Raw genomic sequence first — 21,835 nt, forward strand, 5'->3', positions numbered from 1 at the left:
TGGATGGTAAAATCAAAATAATGTAAAGTTGAAAAATGAACCTCAAATTTATCTATAAAATTTATTTAAATCCCATTCAAAAACATTTTTTTGGCAGAATTTGAGGGGCTGATCTTAAAATCAAATGTAAGAATAAAACATGAGTACCCAAGAATATTCTGAAGAAAGCAAGGTAGGTAGATTTGATCCACTAGATGTTAAGATTATGATGAAACTACAGTAATCTGCTGTTTTTATATTGGTATACAAGTAGAAAATTAGTTCAATCCAATAAAGAGCCCAGGAAAAGAACAACTGCTGATATATGGGACATGTGACAATAAAATCAGTGAAAAGGAGGATAACCAAAGAAAGAGCTAAAAAAATGGAAAATACAAATGTTTAATGGTCCCAGAGGGGCAAAAGAAAGCTATTAAGAGTTAGGAGGCGAGGATTGGGGGAAGGACAGAGGTCTAGAGAAGTGAGTCCATTTTTTGGAGCCACTTTTCTCCTGGAGAGATTTGCTGATACTGGAGGTGGCAGCTGAGAGGATGAGGGGATGGATGGGGTTTGGGTAAACCATCTGTGCTTTGCACTAGGGCTACACACCAGGGGTGAGGGATGCCAAAGAAAAGCGCCACGTGCAAGGGCTACAGCTCAGCTCCTTAGCCACCAGAAGGGTTAAAATGAAAAAGACCGAAAATCCAAGTGTTGGCAAAGATGCGAAGCAACAGGAACTTTCATACACTGCTTGACGGAGTGTAAATCAGTACAATTCACTTTGGAAGACTTCAGCCTTATCTACTAAAGTTGATGATGTGTATAACCTGCAATTCTACTCCTAGGTGTATATATAGCTAACAGAAATGTGTACACATGTGTACCAAGACACATGTACATGGATAATTATGGCAGTGTTATTTGTAATAGCCCCAAACTGGAGACAGACCATGGTAGATGAATTACCTGCCCCAACATAAACACATTCTCAAACTTTATCCGCACTCCTGTGAGTGTGAATCCATTGTAAATAAGAACTCTTGAAGACGTGATTTTTAGTTTAGGTGTGGTCTAAAAGAAAGAGAGTGGGTCTTAGTCTGAATTACTGGAGGCCTTATAAAGAGAACCTGGAAGTTACAGAAGTTACATGAGAGAACATCGCCACATGAAGGGAGGCAGACACAAACCAAGGGACCTCAAGGGCTGCCAGCAGCCAGCACAAGAACGCTGCAGCCGGAGAGAGGGCAAGCCATGCTGATATTTTGATTTTGGACTTCTTCCAGTCTTAAGACTGTGAGCCAATAAATTCCCATTGTTTAAGCCAAACGTTGTGTGCTTTTTTATGATAACAGCTCTGGCAAACTAAGACACAAACTAAACGTCCATATATCATAGAATGGATAAATAAGTTGGGGTATTTTCACACAACAGAACCCTCTACGGCAATGGAATGAATGACTTACAGCAAAGTACGACAGTATAGCTGAATCTGACAGACATAATGGCGGGCAAAAAAGCCAAACACAAAAGAAAACATCTTTGATTTACTTTATATGAAAGCTCAAAATAACGCAGTCTATAAAAGTTTAGAAGACACACTATTTGATCCCTTCATAAAAGTTAAAAAATTAAAAACTAAACCATAGTGTTTAGGGATGCATATTTAAGCTTTCAGACTAAAAAGAAAACCAAGGAAGTGATCATCTTGGACAACACTGTGGTTACTTCTAGGGTTGGAGGGAAGTTAGGAGGGTGGTCGATAGGGCTGCTTAATTTCCTGACCAGGTGACGGGCACACAGGAGTTTGCTTTGTGATAAACACTGAGCTGGCTATTCATCTCTGATCTGTATACTCTCTACCTCTGAATTTCCTAATTAAAAGGTTAAAAAAAAAGTGGAGAAAGAACAGATGCTCGTACTATTCAATGAATGGTACTGAAACAACTGAATAGTAATACGGCCAAAGGGATATTATGAAATCCTTACTTCCTACCATACAGAAAAAATCAATTACAGGCATTAGAAAGCCTAACTGTGAAAAGTAAAACCTTATAACTTTTGTAGAAAGTAAGAGACTTATCTTTATATTCTTGGGAATAAAATGAATTCTTCAAGAATATACAAATACACAAAAATGTAATAACCAATAAAGTGAGTGAGTTGATCATATTAAGATGAAAACTCTTCTGTAAAATAAAGTGGCAGATGACAATTGCTACATGTACAATGACAAAAAAATAATATCCAGAAAATACTTTTTAAGTTTTTCATATCATTAAGAAAAGGAAAAATGAGTTCATTGGGGGTTGGGGTGAGAGGAGGACAGGCAAGGAAATGAAAAAATAATTACAAACAGTAATTAGCCAGTAAGCATATGAAACACAGTAGAGCATGTTCACATAAGACATTTTAAATAAATGATTTAGAGCCATAGTTAGTGACATGAGAAAAATTTCAAAACATTACTGAGTGGGAAAAAAAAATGTTTAAAAATGAAATCATTTTCATAAAATTTACCATCATAAATAATACTTAGAATCTCATATTGTATATTGTTTACTGACACAAACAGATGTAGTAAAAAGGTAAAAACACATGCCAAACCGAGGGCAGTGGCTTCTTCTTGGGAGGGTGAGAAATGAATTGGGCAGGTTTTATAAGGTCTTTCTTTGTATCTGTATCCTTTTATTTCTGTGAAAATAAAGGTTTGAAGCCAGTGTGTTAAAATTTTAAGATCTCCATAATTTATACTCTCTTGTATCACTGGAACAGATTATATTAGCGGAAGTAAACAAATCTCACTTCCCTAGCTATTCTAAGTTTGACTGTACATCAAGCTATATATTTAGACCACACTGTATTGGTGCATCACAAACTCTGATGTTATGGCACCAACCTTCCCTGAGGAGAGCTTAAGAAACAGCCTTTACGTACCCTAATATTTTGTTTACTGGAGAGCTTTTATTGTAGATGTAATTTACTGCCTCCTATAGCGTCTCTTTGCGGAGGTGCAGAAGTCACTCTCAGGTCTCAGTACCAGGAAAAGCTAAGTATGTACCGAGTAACTATTCTGTTTTCACATTAAGGACATAGTGAATCTTGTAACAAACCATGATTATCTCCTTTCATTGGTTGCTAGGAGATGCTTGACTAAATCTGTGGACTACCACCAGGCGAGTACAAGATTGCATGATTTGTATTTCAATTTTTATTCTCACTCGCCAATCCTTACTGTCCTCTCATCCAGATTTTTCAGGTGATATATTTCATGGTACTGTGGATGCATACATGAGATGCACAAGCACTATTAATAACCATAAAGGAATTTTTTGATATATTTTACTATATTAAAATTTACAATTTCCATTCATCAAAAGACATCATTAAGAGAATAAATGCAAACTACAAAGGGGGAGAATTTGCAACACATATGACAAAGGTTCATATTCCAAGAATATAAAGAACTCCCACAAATCAATAGGAAAAAGATAGATAACGTGAAGGAAAAATGGATAAAAGTTGGTTAACTGCAGAATTAAAACCCCAATCTGAACTTACTGCATTTTACTTTAAAAAAAAATTATGATGTCAGTTATTATCTATGATGTTATCACCTGGTGATAATAAACACTTCTGTTTCTATCTTGGTCTTGGTAGAAAATCTTCCTAATTCTTTTTTGGGGGTAGGGGAAGCTGTGAGTAATAACTTTCCCTATAACAGGAAAATATGTAATTATTTGTGACTACAGAAATTGGATTAGACCAATATACTATTCTGCAATCTGCCTTTCTCATATAACATAATTCATCTTTTAAAAAGCTATCGCATAGATTATACAGTCAGGGTTCAGCATAAATTATTTAAAAGATTTCCAATTTCCGTTTGTACAAAAAGCATCCAGGGGTACCTGTTTTGCTACATCTTCACTAGCACTAAATCCAGGTCTCTGATTTCAAATTTATAAATGGAGATCAGAAAACATCCTTCTGCAAAAGAGGAGTGGGAGCAAAGAGCTAAGAAGGGACATAGAAGGAGGAAACAGAAAAGGCAAGGAATGGAAAGAGATAGAGGAAGCAGTTTATAAAATGGCTGACAATGAATAAAGTAAAGAGGAAACAGAAAAGGGGTTAAACAATTTAAAAAGTAGGATGTCTTTCAGGAATATTATTTTTAATCAGGCCATGAATCTGAGACAAGCAAACCAAAGACTGTCAGAGCAAGATGCAGTTTCTGAATTCATAAAGAGTCTTTAGAGAAAGGCAGTTAGTCAATCCAACAAATGATCTTATAACAGAGACCACAGATCATAATCTAAGCTGTTACTTGTAATCAATTATAAGTTTCCTTTGGATATTTCCTTCGGAGTTTGAATTGTTTCTCTTCAATTTTTAGTTAGTCCCTCCACCGCTCTCCACACACACACACACACCGAAGATGAATTTTATCTGAAGAATATTCCCAAAGCTCACTTTGAATCTTTTTTTTTTCAGCATGGGCAGGCACTGGGAACCGAACCCGGGTCTCCGGCATGGCAGGCGAGAACTCGGCCACTGAGCCACCGTTGCCCGCCCTCACTTTGAATTTTTAGAGCAGAACAAAGCACACGTTTCACACTTTAAAAAAGAATGTTCAGACTTTGGTTGCAGTTGACTAACTTTAAAATGGCTTCATTAAAAACCTAGAGAGATGTCTAAAAGTAAATACATATTTTAGACTATTTGTTTTAAGATGGGTTCAAAATCAAATGAGAAAAACAGAAGCTTTTATTATTGATGAGGGCTCTTGGCCAATCTACTAGACCATATTAGTATGATCAAAGCTTAGAGATAGAATAGAGGTATTTCAACGCCTTCTTGAAAGGGAAGGGTTTTCATTCTACTTCCATCCTCTTGGCTACCTTAAACAGTTCCTCTTGTTTTTCCTCAGAGCTTGTCCCTAACTTCTGGAAAACATTTTTAGTTAGGGGAATGAGAGCTGGTCTAAAAGGGCAGTGGATATGGCTGTGGGTGCCCTTGGCCAGGGGTCTAATCTCTCCATCCTTGTATCTGAGTATCTGGCCCGCCATGATGGTTAAGTTCACATGTCAATGTGGCCGGGTGATGGTGCCCAGTTGTTTGGTCAAGCGAGCACTGTCCTGACTGTCACCATGAGGACAATTCATGGACTGAAATAATCAGGACGCTGACTGCATCTGCAGCTGATACATCTTCAATCAATGGAGGAGACAGCCTTCAACAATGACAGGGGTCTCTTCCACTAAGCTGAAGGCCTTAAAAGGAGAACAGATGATTTCAACAATCAGAATAGAGAATTTCCATCTCTACTTCAGCCAGTCAGGTTCTCCAGGGGAATGTGTCAAAGACTTTTGCTGGAGCTCCCAGCTTGCGGTCTGTCCTAGGGAATTTGGCCTCGCCCATCCCCACAGTCATGTGAAACAATTCTTATAAAAAATTTCATAATATTTACATATATCTCCTGTTGGTTGTTACCAATTTGATATGCCCACTTCACAGGAGGCCAGTTGGTGGGGCTTAAATAAATAATGGGCAAGCAATTTGAACAAGTACAAAGTGCTAAGGTTATTATAAATGCTTATTCTCTCCTTTGACTATTTTCTATTCATCCGAAAACAACTCAAAGAATCCAGTTTGAAGGATAAATGTTTGGGGGGGGGGTGCTATCTGGGGAATCCATCTTAGTCCATAGATGATCTAGGGAAGAGTTATCTTGATATTTTAATAAAACCACAGTATTATTGGCCATGTCTATCTCACAACGATTAATATAGGCTAGAAATTGATTTAAAGAGGAAGTGGAGGGGAAAAGGTCTAGTCTTTGTGATTCTTTAAAGAGCTTGATCTGCAAGATCCTCAGTCTTTGGAGGCAGTGCAGGGAGTACATGAGTCAAAACAGTTCTGCAACCCTGATTAGTCTAGCCCACTATTTGATAATGTATTTCTTTAAAAAAAAAAAGGAATTAATCCCCCAAACACTAGGACAGACAATATCAGAACTGCAAAAAAGTTTCAAGATTAATGCATATTTCTTTTTATTTCTTTTTCTGGAATGATGTTCTAAGAATGTTCTACGAAATGATCATGGTGATGAATATACAACTATGTGATGATATTGTGAGCCACTGATTGCACACCAAGTACGGAATGTTCATGTGTTAAGAATGTTTGTGTTTGTATGTTGTTTTGTCAATAAAAAATATATATAAAATAAGATTAATGCATAAAGCTTTAGAAGAATTAAAAGCAACAGCAATAACCTAAAATACTTTCCTTAGCTCTTTTTGTTAGTGGTCTGCAATGCATTTTCCGTAGCTCCCAGGACAGAAGGGAGGCTGACAGAATCCATTCCCAGGTTTTTCTCACAACTGTATACTGAAGGAGGCGCAGAGAAGTCTGCTTTGGATTAAAGTTATGAATATCTGATTTTAAAACCAAGAACAAAATGTTTTGGGAGTTTATTTCTGTTTTGTTTTACCAAAACCAGGCGATTTGGGGAAAACAGAATTATATAGCTCTGGATTTCCTTAATGATAGAAGAAGGTAGTAAGGCAATGCCATTTTCGCATATTAATACAACTTGAAAAAAAAAAAAAAGAGAATGTGACCACACTCCAACATGAAAATATATTTTAATTATATTAAATATAATTTAGCTGTGGCTAACATGGCTAAAGTAATTAAGGAGCAGCATTTTTGTCATTATGCTTAAGATCATCTCTAATACCATCCATTCGGCTTAACTTGAAGTCTAAGAAAAGAACACCATACAATCAACTCAGCCTTAAGAGATAGTCATAAGTGACTGGGAAGTTCAATGGAAAAAAATTATTACTTTATTATTTTAGTTTATAGTTATTCAAAAACAGTATAATACAACACCATAAGTATCAAAGGAACTGGAAAAACATTTTTAGATGCACTTAGTACCTGTACATTGAATAGCATGTTACTGTGGAAATGCCTAACTTTTGACAAACAAAACAATATTATTTTACTCTAATTAATAAAAAATAATATATTTTTAAATGAAAATTTGATCTCTATGAGTAATGTCAAGTGGAAAAATGGAATAAATGATCTACACAATTTTGCCTTAATGTACAGATAACTAGAGAACAGGATTTATGTGATAGGATTAGATGATAAATTGCCTGAAGAATCTACCTTCTTTTCCGTCTTGCTAATTTTAAAGTGGTAAATTTAAATAAGTATGAAATTACTATATATGTCTTTATAGATATGATGCATTTATCTCATAAAATTTGTATTGATCAACACTTTTGTTTTTCTCCCCCAGCTATTATGTAAATAGTGACATAAATAAAATTATGTCTGTTTTTTAATTCTTCTGTGTAGTTGACAAATATCTTAAATTTTATTCTACTGAATGGCAAACTAAAGAGAAATGATGACCTATATAACTTGCCTGTTTCCCTTCATATTCCTTATTCTGATAAAAAAGCATAACTTTTATGAATTCCTTTAAGACAAAGTTGACTTTTCTTTTTTCCCATTTTTATCTACTCTTTTGATGCCCTGGTACCCAGCACATAGCAGACAAGCCCTCAAATTACTTTTTGTCTTTATCTAAAATTCAAAGAAGTCAGAAATGTTGTGCTATGCTTGTTTCCAAAATATGTAACATGTTCAAAACACGACCTCCAAAGATTATGGAACAAAAATGGGGAAGACATAAAGACAGAGATATTACAGCTAAAATTCTGATAGTAGTTGCCTATTTTAAATTTGATAACTGATACTCATAGTTTAGCATGCTTTTCAGGTGCTTTGCATTGCAGCCTTAGGGGGCAACTGGCTAACAATAAACACACCTCATCTTAAAAAGAAACTTTGGGTTGATAAAGTCTATATATACTATTGCAAACCAAGAAAAGTTTTGAAATGCTTGTAAAGGTAACTCTTGAAGCTATATGAGATATTGGTTAGCAGATTCCGCATCAAGCCTAGACACAGAGGAAAATCTTATGGAAGACTGGATATGATTTTTAATGGGGATAGTAACTGCAGAAAAATAGAAACTATTTAAAAGGACCGAGAAGTCAAGAATTCTTTCATATCTTAAAAAATGTACAGTATTAAAAATACATTTTAATATGTCAGAGCTTATTTTAATCAGCTAATGGGGATATCAAACTTCTCTGTATTTCCTACCCTGTTAGAAGGATATTTAGCACTTACTCTTGTGTGTCTGCTTGCAGTCTCTCCTTCTAACAGGCTATCAGTGGTACCTGCTCTCCTTCCCCAACACACACACACACAGGACTCCAGATCAAAGGCACAGTTTTCTAGGTCCCTTCATTACGCTCCATAATCAATTCTGACTCATCATTAAGCTTTAACATCCTCAAAATCCATATTCACATTTGTCAAGTTTTCATGTAGTGGAAAGAAGATTCTAATACCACATCAGTTTTTCCAACAGGCTGATCAAGAATATGTCTTCAATCGCTTCATGATTAGTAAACAGAAATTAGGCAACAACCCCATAGAATGACCTAAGCGCAAAAGGCACACATCACTGAGGCACAAAGATTTGAGTTAGAGCCCAGCTGTAAAGCCATTCACATTTGCCAAGAGAGGTTATAAATGCTGTTGGGGACTCATCCATCCACACAAACCATGATTTAAACAAAAACAGAACAATTCACTCCAACACTCTCCATTCTGTCCTGTAGGATACAAGATCTGATGATTTGCCAAGGGATCTGTGTTGCTTTCACTTTCAGAGCCTTAGCACGAGTGTGAAAGGGACCAGGCAGAATTTAATTAGACTTGAACACATGCCTCTGCTCATATATCTGACAGAAGAGCTTACTGCTCGAGTGTACCGTGTAGAATAGGGTTACTTTCAAAATCTTAAATCAATCATCAAGAAATCAAAATCAGCTCACCCCATACCCCAAACTCCTATCATGTGTTTGTATCAGATATTAAAATGATAGTCTATTGCCTGTCCGGAGAGGACTTACCTCGTTGTCTGACTCCACGAGAACTTGGTCATATTCACTAAGCGCTACTAGAAACATGATAGAGGTCACGTTTTCAAAGCAGTGTATCCATTTTCTTCTCTCTGACCTTTGGCCCCCTACATCCACCATTCTGCAAAGTGAACAATATTCATATTAATTGCATAGAAGGAAAAAGATGAAAATGAAAAGTTAATGAAAATATAGCTGCAATTACAAACTTAAGAAAAACATTCTCTTTAAAGACAACAGACAATCAAGTCAATTCAATTAAAATTGTTCGGCATCTACTAATTTTCTGTTACCTAACAGAGTCACACATTTTAAGTAATAAAGCATTGTGGTTATTAGGGAGTTAACAAATGTGTATGAAAATCATAACTTTATTTAAGAAATCCTTGTCTGCGCCAAGCAGAGTGGTGTGTTTGATTTAATCACACTCTGAAGAGTCAGAAACGGGACTCATATTTGGTTTAAGCCCTGGCAGCAAATACTGAACTTCTATTTCCTTTCTTATAAAATCTTCATGTAGTTCTTAAGGATGCTAGAAATGACTACAAGTGTATTTAAAAGATGTAAAGATGCTATATATTGCAATATAGGTATGTGGTCCTTCAAATAATTGCAAATGGGACCCCCTGATCCTTTATTAGTAGGGTAACCATCTGGAACTGTTCCCCCATCCCCAATACGGTACTAATTTTGGACTGGCTCAGCTATGTTGAATAACATGGTGCGATCAGCCTTCTGCACAATCCAACTCACTAACCTGCTGAAAGTGAAGTGTTGCATAAAGCATTAAGCTATTACCAGGTGTGACTGAAGTGGCCATCATTTGAACTATTTCAAGGATTTGTTTTTAACACATCAAGTCTCTGCTGAGTTACTGCTCAAAGACCAACACCGCATATGAGTTACTTGAGAGAGAATATATCTCTACTTGAGAGAGAATATATCTGAAACTATCTAGCACAGTGCCTGGCACATCAAGTTGCTTCAATTTGTTGAACCCATCTTTTGACTGAAATGGACACAGTGTTCTCAGAATAAAATGCTCTCAAGAGAATGTACTGTTAGGTACAAAAATGGAAGTAGGGCTCTTTAAGCATTTGTGAGAAATGGCCGTTGCTCCTGGCATTTGCCTGCCTTACAGGATGAAACTGAAACTAAGAAATAAAGGATCTTTCCCTGATAGCTTCCTTTAAAAGTCTTCTAAGAAATGGAAGAGGTATCTTGGAGGCAGAATTTGGATTTGGGGAGATCAATGACCCACAGAAAATAAAACTGGAATTCTTATATCATTAGAAATACTAAAATGCTGTGCCCTTCCTAATGCCATCATATGAATAATTCGCTACTTATTTACATAAATTTCTTATTCCATGAAATCCTGTTATACCAAGCCTCACAAGATGCTTTGGATGGTGGTAGGAAATTACTCTCCTAGGCATTACTCATAATGGTGAAAAATGCCTTTCTTTAAAAGCTAAAGCACAAAATGTAGAAAACACAAGATGTAGTTGTAATCTGGCTACATAATGCACTAATTGTGATGCAACAAGGAGGTGAAAATTCCCGTAAAATGCTATGTTTTCTGAAAAATATTCTGTACTATGGTCGTAAGAGGAAGGAAACTTGGGCATTTCAGATAAAACATCTCTAAATGCTATAAACCCAAAACATAAGTTATTACAAAATGCTGAAGCTACCAGGGACCTTGGGGGATCATCTAATCCAACCATTTTATAGATGAAAAAAATGAGACAAATATTTTCAAAATGTCACCCACTTTATGGTTATGTCTATTTGAGCAGTTTATGACGGCCAGATGTAATCTCAGGTACAGCACGTGATCAGAATAAAACACACAGTGCCCTGGTAGGGAGGAGAGGCTGCTAATCAGGGTTACATAAGCGAGTCATGTACTTCCCTCATCTTCAAAGGCTTGGGCTCTCCTGAGGAATTCAACTCTATGCTCATAGACATATTTGAACTGGTAAATCATTACCACTAACATGGTTTTGTTTCTCAAAGTACTATGTGGTTGGTATTCTAATTCAAAGTACAACTGAGTGAATGTGTTACAAGAGATTTAATGAAAGGACATCGGTATTGCTTTCCTGCATCTTTTAAGGAAAAAGAAGAAAGCTTCTGGCTGAAATATTACCCAGGCACGATAGCATCAGTGAGAAAGGAGGTAGTAAGTGTTCATTCCATTTTGCTATGTACATTTAGACTTAGGTTCATTAACCCATTGTCAAAAATCATGTATGTTGAAATATTTTAAGCAACTTATTAAATGAACATAAAATATCAAATTTTTTTATTCCTACTAAAAATTGTGCATTGGTACTAGAGGAACTGGAGGAAACATCCACATGATTTAACAAGATCCAATTTCTATTATTGATGGGTCATAGATAGATCATGCATGTTTTACATAACTAAAAATATATACATTATCCTCATAGTTAAAATGATTCAAAAGATTGTAGTCAGGACCAATGTTTGATTAATTGATGTTCAGCTAAAATTTCCTTAATTTATTGGGGATTTAAACTGAAACGAGAAATCCACCGAACATCTTTCCTCTGCTCCCTCTTTCAGGGATACATTATTTCATTTGTATATCTAATGATAATGATAGATCGAAAGGCTACATTGTTGTAAAGTCTATACACAGTCTCAATATTTCTAGAATTCACCATACATACTCAAGGCATAAGGCTGGGAAGTGGGTTGTATATACTCAGTTACTACCTGAAAATGACACTTTGTAAGTCAAAAGGGTATTCGATGATCCCTGTGGTGGGGACTCGAACTCTAAGCACATCTTGCTGAGTAGGCAGGTAGGCAGGGTCGGCTACGCGGTCCAAGTCGTTAAGATAGCTAGAGAAGGGAAGACACAACGAGAATGTCAGTGTCACCATCATACCAAATCTGTCTATGGAAAGGCTGGGCAAGAAATGAGCCAAAGAGAGAAGCAGAGAAAGAAATATCAGAAGACGATAGAGACATTTGGGAAGTAAAAAGATAAAATCAACCTTCCATTTTTCAGAACACGGTTTTCCATCTATTTCTTGTTTCTTCTCTTATTCTCAGTGAGAACCATCCAAAAAGTAGGGTGGTAAGGAAAAAGAAATGCAAACTAGCTTCCTAAACTCTACTTGCTTAGCAGGTCTGGGTAGTAAAGCAGGAGTTTGACGTAAATAGCTTTTAGCTTATTTATATGAATTTTATCTTTGCATAAATACAAGTGAGGATGAACTCTCTCTTTTTTTTTTTTTTTTGCATGGGCAGGCACCGGGAATCGAACCTGGGTCTCCGGCATGGCAGGTGAGAACTGTGCCAATGAACCACTGTGGCCCGCCCTTTTTTTTGCCTTCTTTGAAGGACATCAGTCTTTTCCTGAAATGAATCTCCTTACTGCCCACAGGGACATGAGTAAGATACTATGTCCTAAATTCTGCCTGAAGCCTAAGTCCTTCATGCTAATGTGATGCCACAAGATGCCTAGTTATTGAAGTAATGATGTCTAAGGGCAGATATTTCCAAGGTTTAGAGTTGCCACATCCTAAATTGAAATTTATCTGGTTCTATGATACTCTTCCATTCCCTTTAAAGAAACAAAACTTTATTTTGAAACAATTTTAGATTCATAAGAAGTTGCAAAAATATTACAGAGAGTAGTATCCTTCCCCCAGCTTCCCCCAAGGACAACATCTTACATAACCAGAGCACATTATCAAAACTGGGAAACTGATACATTACTTAACTAAACTATAGACCTTATTTGGATTTAACCAACTTTTACAAGCACCCAATTTGTTCTTTTTGGCACATAAGTTCATGAAATTGTATCATATGTATAGATGTGTGTAATAATCACATGATACAGATAAAGAAATGTTTCATTGCCAAAAAAAAACCTCCCCCAGGCTACCACCATCCGTGTCACCCAACCCTAACTCACAGTAACCAAAGTTCTGTCCTCCATCAGTAAAATTTTTTCAACTAAAAAAATTTTTTCAACTAAAAAAATTTTATATTCCTTTCCCTTTTCATTCTCCCAAAGTCCATAAAAGTCATTTTTGGATATAACTTGATGTGTGCTTTTATGAGACAAATTCTCATGATTCCACAGTGTGACTATGCTCCTCTTTGCCCTAGAGAGGATGGAGAACCAGCTATAGTTTCAAAATACTTAATTGCCAACTATACATGAAGTAACTAACTTGTACATACGGTTTTAAAGTACAAGTGGAACGATTAGTGGAATTGGAAAGAGACAGATCTTCAACACCTTCATTTATGCCTAAAGACAAGAGACAGTGGGTTATGATATACATCACAGAGAATGTCTGGTGCCGGAGACGCTGTAACTCAGCAATGCTAACACAGACATTTAGTTGGTATATGACCTTCCTAAGATAAGGACTGTGTACTGCTCTTTTTCATTTCTGCCTCAGAACCCAGGAGTCCCTAATAAATAATACATAATGGATATTTGCTGGCTGGCTGGCTTTCCAATGCTGATATTTAGTTTTAGTGTTATTTAAATAGATTCTTACGAGTGGTGTTTCCTTATTAATGATACCCTTAAGCTTGAAGCTGAATGTTAGAAAGAAATATCATGTTTAGTCCATAAGATTCTTAGAATCATAAAACAGTAGAAGCTAAGTAAAATTACAACCCTTTTGGGAGTAACAATTCTTTAAGATAAAAAAAGTACCAGTCTGGAAATTCCTACTGCAAAGCAACTAATTAGTATTCTGGTGGCCTTATCCCAGACACCTCAGTGGTTCTCTAGCTGGCAATTAGCTCTCTACTGACTGATAGGAACCAGCCTGATACCTTTAATTATTATAAAGATGACAAAGGAGAGGTTTGGAGAATATGGGCATACAGAAAAATGGATTGGACCTAAAATTATAAGAAATATTTTGGCATGGTCTTGGGGTGATCTCAGTTTTCTGATGGGGTTGATACCAGATAACTCTATATAGATGTAGTTTTCTGGAATTTGTCAACTCCTTCCTTTGAAAATCCTGAATTGATCATACGTTTTGAGACATAGGAAATCACCATTTATTTTACTATTAAGACCTTATATCCCAGAGTAAACAAAGATTATAATAAAGTAAATAAAAATTACACTTACATTGGCAAGCAGCTCAGAAATATGCTGCCCAAGAAATCATGTCTATTCACTTACTGGCATACACAGCGATCACACAAGGTGCTGTGGTGTTCCTGGGGTAAAGAGAAATGGTGGCTTTCTGTTTCCAGAATATGAACCAAAAAGATTGCTCGTTTCGACTCCATTTAAAAAATACCGTGTGTATTTCACAGGAGAATTTACAGAACCAGCATACAAACTGGGAAAACTACTTGTCACGTTGCCCAGTGGGAACCTTGATCAGTCAGTCTCTTTCCAATTTAGAAAGATGAGCTAAACTCCCTGAGAAATTTGCTCTAGTAAGATGGAAGCAGGGGCCACACCTGCAACTGAAAAGCACTTACAAAGGCTTAGAGGCTGCTCTTAAAAATTGTCAGTGGCGCCTCTCCAGGAATTGAGGGCCGTACTGACATATTAGTTGAATAACTAAAATATTTGGTACATGAAGGACAAATTTGCAAGAATGATGTTTTTCCCTCTTCATCTCTTGCTCCTTGTCAATGTCAGTGGAGTTCATAGAGACTAACAACAACAGCATAACAACTAGGTTATATCTAGCCCTTGCTGCTTGCCAGGCTCTGTTCTATCTCTTTATTGCTCAGGAATCCACAGAATTCGTGGCAAGGAAGGACTCACTGAAGATGTTCATTACATTTCTGATTACCATGGAAGTAAGCTATAGCTCTTCCTTGAAATTCCTTTTGCTTTTCCTCAATTGGATGGGGGGGAAGGGCTCATTTTACTTGGAGTTTAAAAAGTTTAATTTAGTTTAACAAAAGAAAAAGGCTGAAAGGAACTGTATCTTGTTCGGTTAGTTGCAACATACATTGTCTAGAACCAAAGCAAATCAAAACAAACCCCAAACGTCTCAAGACAAGGTAAGAAGGCAAACAAAATAACAACAATGACAAAAACTTTCAAACAAACAAAAGACATAAAACCCTTTATTCCTAGAGGAAGGTCTGAGTGACTCAGAAGCTACAACAGGATTGAAAATATGTGTGCAGACAGTTTGTGACTCTGGTCAAATCTACAGAAAATCAGGAATTGCATTTTTCACAGGTACATAGCCCCTGCCAAAGAGGGGCCAATGTGAAGCAGCCTCTGCGTGGGTCAGTCCCAACCTTGTATGCTCCCCTCACGCTGGGGTGCATCCCACGGCACTTTCTGCATTTCATTTTAGCTCAGGGCAAACGCCACTCTATTCCTTCAGAAATGGAGTTCCAGCATGACAAGACTAACACAGCCTCCTCTGTTGATTCTTGTCACATTCTGAGAAAGGATACTGGGGGAAAAAAAATCTCTTAATGCACTGTATTTTCCATGTAAGCATCTCACATAAATGAGAAAATGCTTTGGTGGTGTATGGGGACTGGGCTCATGTTGGGTTATTCCATTCATTTAACCTTTTAAAAAGAAACACCGAGGACTGAACAAATTTATATTGCAGAGTAAATTCAGAAAGTTAATTATAGCTATAATTTGTTTGGTAGAAATGATTTTGAGTGGCTGCTGAGGTCATTCTCGGGGTGTCGCTATGGTGACAGGCACAAAGTACATTTCCAAGGCAATGTATGTGTAACAAGTTGCTGGCAGTAGTTCTCTTCTGATGTCAGGAAGAGAACACTCTCCTGATATCCACGGGGCTTATTTAACTGTGCAGGAGACAATTCTAAAATTGTGCTAGAAATGGGAGGTCTCGCTACTTAAACTAATCCCATCATTATCCCAATCCCATCATTACATTCTCTGGGCTGTAATGACTTTCCATTGCTTTGGGACAGGTGATGATCGATTATTTAACAATTGATTAGAAAAAAATAAACTTTACGTTTTTCTCCCTACGTTTGCTCAGTTTGTGCTCTCTCCCTCTGTGGGGTCACAAACCACGACCACCTTGTCCACGATTGTGTCACCTGCACTCTGCTAAGAGACTGGCCTTCAGCAGATCCATGATGTGTGAACCAAATTAGGACCACAGTATGGAAAACGCTGCACTGGTTAGAAAGGCAGGTTAGTTACACTTTTTAGGAGAAAACATGAGAGTGGGAAGGTCGTTAGTACTCCTTTCTATGTAATTATCTATCCGGGCTATTATTGGTCTGCTTTATGTAAGAACTAAATATTGAATTAAAATGCCTCTGACAAATTGAAAGACAACACAGAAAGGAAAGGCATCATTTATTTAACTTCATTTAGGAGATACGCTTCCTGACCTTCTTCAGGTTCTGGCCACAAAATGATATAATTTGTATCCATTAGGTTCCAGCTTTCAAGCCTTGGAAGGCTCTCTAACCCAGTGCAAACCCAGGAGCTGGGGCCAGTCCCTTTAAAGGAAGAAACAGGTTTCTGATGCAGTGAAAAGCAGGGACAACAAGGAGACTCGTCTAAGAGAATTTCCACAATTCCTTCTCTACCATGAGACAAATGAAGGGTCATCTGGAAATCAACGGTACCTTCTGATTGACCAAGAAGTCATTACTGCAGGTATCAAGGACATGAAGAGGCATTGAATATGACCCCCACATGCAAGGAATTCAGCAACTTGTGGAAGAAAAGTCTTACATAAAGAGAAGGAATGTTGAGATTTGTTGAGCATTTTATATTTTGGAAAGCCATGTTGGGGGCTGGGGGTGAACCTGTTTGAACTGTCTTTCTAATCCTTTATGGAAAGATAAGCCACAAACCACCCTTCTGCAGTATGGCTGATTTGTATGAAAGACTTAAGAAATCATGCCTGTAACTTTAAAATGATGCCGTGTGATAGCCAAATTCTTCATACATTTAACTCTGCTGTCATCTTTGACTACAGAAAAAATTTTAAAAATTCAGCAATGGGATACAATTGACACTTTACTTTATTTATTTATTAATTTTTGCATGAGCAGGCACCAGGAATCGAATCCGGGGCAAGAAACGCTGCCTGCTGAGCCACTGTGGCCCACCCACTGACTACTTTAAATAACTAAAAATATATGAGAGAAGTTTAAAATTACCTAAAATAATATATTCAAATAAAATAAAATAATGACATTTTCCTCTTTTGAATAGGTTTTTAAAACACAATATATATATATATATATATATATATATATATTTTAATACCATCTCAGTCTTCATTGTCTCTCTCTCTTTCCTTCTGATTTCATTTGTGACCCCAGGCCTCCTCCCTCCATCATTCTCACATTCAGCTTCATTCAGTGTTCTAACATTACTGTATTACAGTTAGGTAGTATTGTGCTATCCATTTCTGAATTTTTAAAATCAGTCCTGTTGTACAATCTGTATCCCTTCAGCTCCAATTACCTAATTTCTATCTCCGGATGCTCTCTGTTACCAACTGAAATTTTCCAAGTTCATTCGCTATTGTCAGTTCGTATCAGTGAGACCATACAGTATTTGTCCTTTTGTTTCTGGCTAATCTCACTCAGTATAATGTCCTTAAGGTCCATTCATGTTGTTACATGCTTCATGACTTTATTCTGTCTTACAGCTGCATAATATTCCATTGTATGTATACACCACAGCTTGCTTAGCCACTTGTCGGTTCTTACAATATTGACAAAAGTTTCATCAATAGTAGTTTTAAGCTGACCGTTCAATTGAATTGATGCTCCAATCTGACATGTAATAAGAACTTATTTTTAAAAATCTTTTTACTTATAACTGGGAGGATAATTGAAATATAAGCTAAGAATAACAAAGAAATTCAAGTGTTTTGTTTTGTTTTTTTAAATGAAGGAAACAATTAAATTTAGAGATATGATTTGGTAAGTAAAATATTTACCTTTTGCTGGGGTTCTAAAAATTTAGTGAAAGTTATAGGCATACAACCCTCAGCAATTATACCAAAAGGGGAAAAGCATCTGTGGAAAGTAAATGGAAAAAGAAATCTTTGACGTTTGGTATAAATCCGACCAACCATAATCAGATAAACGGGGCATTCAGAGTAGCAAGTGATGATATGTGTGTGTTTAGGGGTTCTTCAAAACTCCTGTGTAAGCTCCAATGGAGTGGCTGCAGTTTGAGTCAAATATCAGGATGAAGTTCTGGCATAGACAATGATTCTGGGTAGATTTTCAAAAAAAATTTAATTATTTAAAAGAAGGTTATAAAAACTAGGTCGACTTCATTAAAAAAAATTAAGAAGACCTCATTGTAACAGGAACAGTCTTCAGGGAACTGAAAGCTGGATCGGGCCAGAAGATCTTATTTGGCACTGCCCAAAGCAGTGGACGCGAAGGAGAAACCAGAAACGCACGGTTATGGTACAGCTGACAGTGCCCACGGGGATCCAAGGGGACAAGGGGAAAAAGGGAGAGGAATGCTCAAACGGAACAACAACAAAAAAAAAAAGAAAGGAAGGAAGGAGAGAGGGAGGAAGGGAGGGAGGGAGGGATAGAGGGAGAAAGAAAGAAAATGGAATGAGAAGCACCAGTTCTGCAGAACTGCTGGCCCCCGGGGAAGACTCTTGCAGGGGAGCAGGGGAGGAGGGAAGGAGGGGAGGAGGGGAGGAGGGGAGGAGGGGAGGAGGGGAGCAGGGGAGCAGGGGAGCAGAGGAGCAGGCCAGCAGGGAAGGAGGGGAGAAGGGGCCAGGACCCGTCCAAGTCCTCCCTTATATGGCAGATCCTGGTGTTGACACAAGCCCAGCCGGTAACCTGGTGAGCTGCATGAGGTAACTCACTACACGCAAACACTTCCATCTCTTGCAGAGCTTTACTTTGTGGCCTAATCAAGTTTCTTTTTACTTCTTTAACACCTGGCACACCAGGATTACAGAGGAAGGAGATCTGCCTTTATAATAAGTATTCTATGCATAAGAAGTGATCTGTCTTTAATACAAAATTCGTGATTTAAAAGCAAAGATCTCCCAGTAGCAGCAAATAAAGTGCAATTCTATGGCCTATGAAGACAGTTCAAGAGAATATTCTGAGTGATAAAAGAGAAGTTTTAGGGACCCATTGTTTTTTGCCAAGGAGTCAAATCAATCCAGGAAGTCAGACTTTTAAAACTAAATTACATAGCCCAGAAAAAAAATCCTATCAGTGCATTTGGTAAATAGTTTCAGTATCTTATGAGCCTTCTATACGGAGGGTTTTGTTCTGAATAGCCACCGCCTGTGAAATGGAGAGGGGGCTGGGCAGCTCTGAGTCAGGCGGACTCCAGGGACAGGCCCAGGCTCACAGCAATAGATTCTCACAGTCATTACACAAATAAATTTAATGGCTTTGTAATTAAAAACAAAACAAAACAACAAAAGAGAGTGAAACAAAGAGAAAAAAGGAGGGGGTTGGGTGGAGAGATACCTTTTTCAATTTGCCTCCTTTGCTTTGTAAATTTGTTCACCTTTTGGGTGATAACTTTGAAAGCTGTTGATCAATTTTTACATAATTTTTATGCAAGCAACATCAGAAGACTGATTTATATCTACAGTCTGCCTCTCTTGAAATGCAATGGCAGTGCTTAATTCAGTTAATATATGCATATTCAGTTATTATATGCATTTATTGAAAATCTGGTATGTGTTAAATTGTAATGCAATGTGTGCTGGATGCAGCGGGGAGAGAAGAGGGAGCTGGCACAAAATATGCATGTATATATATATATATATATTTTTTTTTTTTCTTTACCCTTAGGGATGTCAGGCTAACTGGGAAGCAAAGATAGCACAGAGGAAACAATTAAGAAACAATTAAGTACCAAATTGTGAGCTGTTAACTATGACTGCAGTAAGAAGGGAGAGATGATTATGAAGTGCAGTCAGCAGAGAATGGGGTAGAGGAGAGGTGAGGGAGTGTCATACCTTATAGACTCCATGAGATTTGAACAGGCAGAAAATAAAAGGAGGAAAATAGTAAAGACACAGAATTTACTCACTCATACAGCAAGTGTTCCCGAGAGCCTATGATAATTAGACACTGTGCTTAGCAAAGAGACAAAACCAGAACGAACCCCTGCCTGTCCTCAACAAGCCTGCACTCTGGCAATGGACATAAGCATGCTATTAAGGAACACACCACAATTCAGGTACCATGCGGGTCACAAGAGAGGTTCTAGTGACTACACTCAAGAAGCTCGCCATGAGTAAAGTTTGCTGGTTTAAGCGGGTCTCCGGTGGTCTTGCTGCCTGAACCTGGATATTGGTTCTGGAAGATTAGAAATTTCATTTAGGACAATCAGGTCTGGGGGAGCTGGTCAAATAAGCCTAACTTACCAGCCACTAATTACAGATCAAAATTAAAATTCGTGATGCACACAACAACACGGATGAACCTTGAGGACATAATATTAAATGAAATAAGTCAGACACAAAATGACAAACATTGTGTGGTCTCACTGCTATGAACTAATTATACTATGTAAACTCACAGACATAACATAGAGAATAGGGGTTACCAGGACATAGGATGAGGCTAGAGAATAGGGAGTGGTTGCTTCATACGTGCAGAATGTTTAACTAGGTTGAACTTCAATGTTTTGGAAATGGATGGAGTTGATGCTACCAGGTTATTGTGAGAATAAGTAACAGCGCTGATGATGTGTGAATGTGGTGGACGGCGGGGAGTTTAGAGTCAGGTGTTAAAACATGGGAATGTATATAGTGAATCTCGTGGTGGACAATGTCCGTTTAAATGTACAAATATACAGAAAGTTCCTTCACAAATGTATGACACTATGACAAGGAGTTAATGACAGAGTGGTATATGGGGAAAATAGTACCTATTGCAATCTATGGCCTACAGCTGAGAGTAATATTTTAATATTCTTTCATCAACAGTAACAAATGTACCACACCAATTCTACAGGAAAACAATTGGGGGTGGGGGCAGGAAAGTTATATAAAAGGATTTGGGTTTTCTTTTTTTTTTTTTTTCTTTTCTGAAGTAATGGAAATGTTCTACAATTGATCAAGGGGTTGCATGCACAACCGTGTGACGATACTGAGAGCCTGTGGTTGTATACTTCGGACGGTCTGTATAGTGTGTGGATATATACCAATAAAACTGCATTAAAAAAAATTCAGTCTGTTACTTCACATTGAGAAGAGAGAGAGAGTGGCAATGAACAAGAACATCAGGGTCAGCCAGTCAGAATCCAAAGGCTGTTTGGTAAACAGGGGGGTCAAAATAAAGGAAAACTGAATATCCTTAAGGGTTACATGTAATAGCGTGGTGCCTTTGTCTCCCCTGTGACAGGAGGTGGGTTGTCTTCTAGTCAGATACATGCTGTTACACACTCTGTAAGAGGTTGTCATTCCTACCGTTAGTTTCATTAATTCCCAAATCCTACCTCACTCTCCTCAATAGCAGCAACAGAGCACCAGGCACTGCGATGCAGCATAAGACAAAAAGTAGAAGACATCATCCTTGCTCTCAAAGGCTAAATCAACTCAGTTAACATTTCTGGTCATTGATACCATTTTTTGCGTGGTACACATTTTATACAATTTTTCCTGGCATTTAGGAGTACTGCCAGGAAATGCAATCTAGAGCTCTCTGCAGCTCATTTCCTACAAAAAGCTTCATAGTGCAAAGCAGTATTTCAGAAGGCTTGTTGAAGGAATGCAGGACATCCACTTTCTCAGAACTCTAAAATTTATTTCTGGGTTACTTCAGAACCCCAGAATCCTATGCCAGATTCCATCTAAACGGTGAAAGCAAGAGAGACCCAG

The 21,835-nt window shown here is 37.5% G+C and overlaps 1 protein-coding gene across 3 annotated transcripts in view; it reads right to left on the bottom strand.

Moving 5' to 3' along the window:
- The window catches only part of GNAQ (G protein subunit alpha q), a 326,720-nt gene that overhangs the window by 72,223 nt on the left and 232,662 nt on the right, over nucleotides 1–21,835 (bottom strand). For all 3 annotated transcript variants that reach the window (XM_077148480.1, XM_077148478.1, XM_077148479.1), the window contains exons 4-5: nucleotides 11,745–11,873; nucleotides 8,988–9,117 (exon numbers count right to left, since the gene is read on the bottom strand). In XM_077148480.1, coding sequence (XP_077004595.1) covers nucleotides 8,988–9,117; nucleotides 11,745–11,873 — 259 coding nt within the window. The remainder of the gene's footprint in view (nucleotides 1–8,987; nucleotides 9,118–11,744; nucleotides 11,874–21,835) is intronic.

Source organism: Tamandua tetradactyla, chromosome 2 (assembly GCF_023851605.1).
Source record: "Tamandua tetradactyla isolate mTamTet1 chromosome 2, mTamTet1.pri, whole genome shotgun sequence".
Classification (NCBI taxonomy): Eukaryota; Metazoa; Chordata; class Mammalia; order Pilosa; family Myrmecophagidae; genus Tamandua; species Tamandua tetradactyla.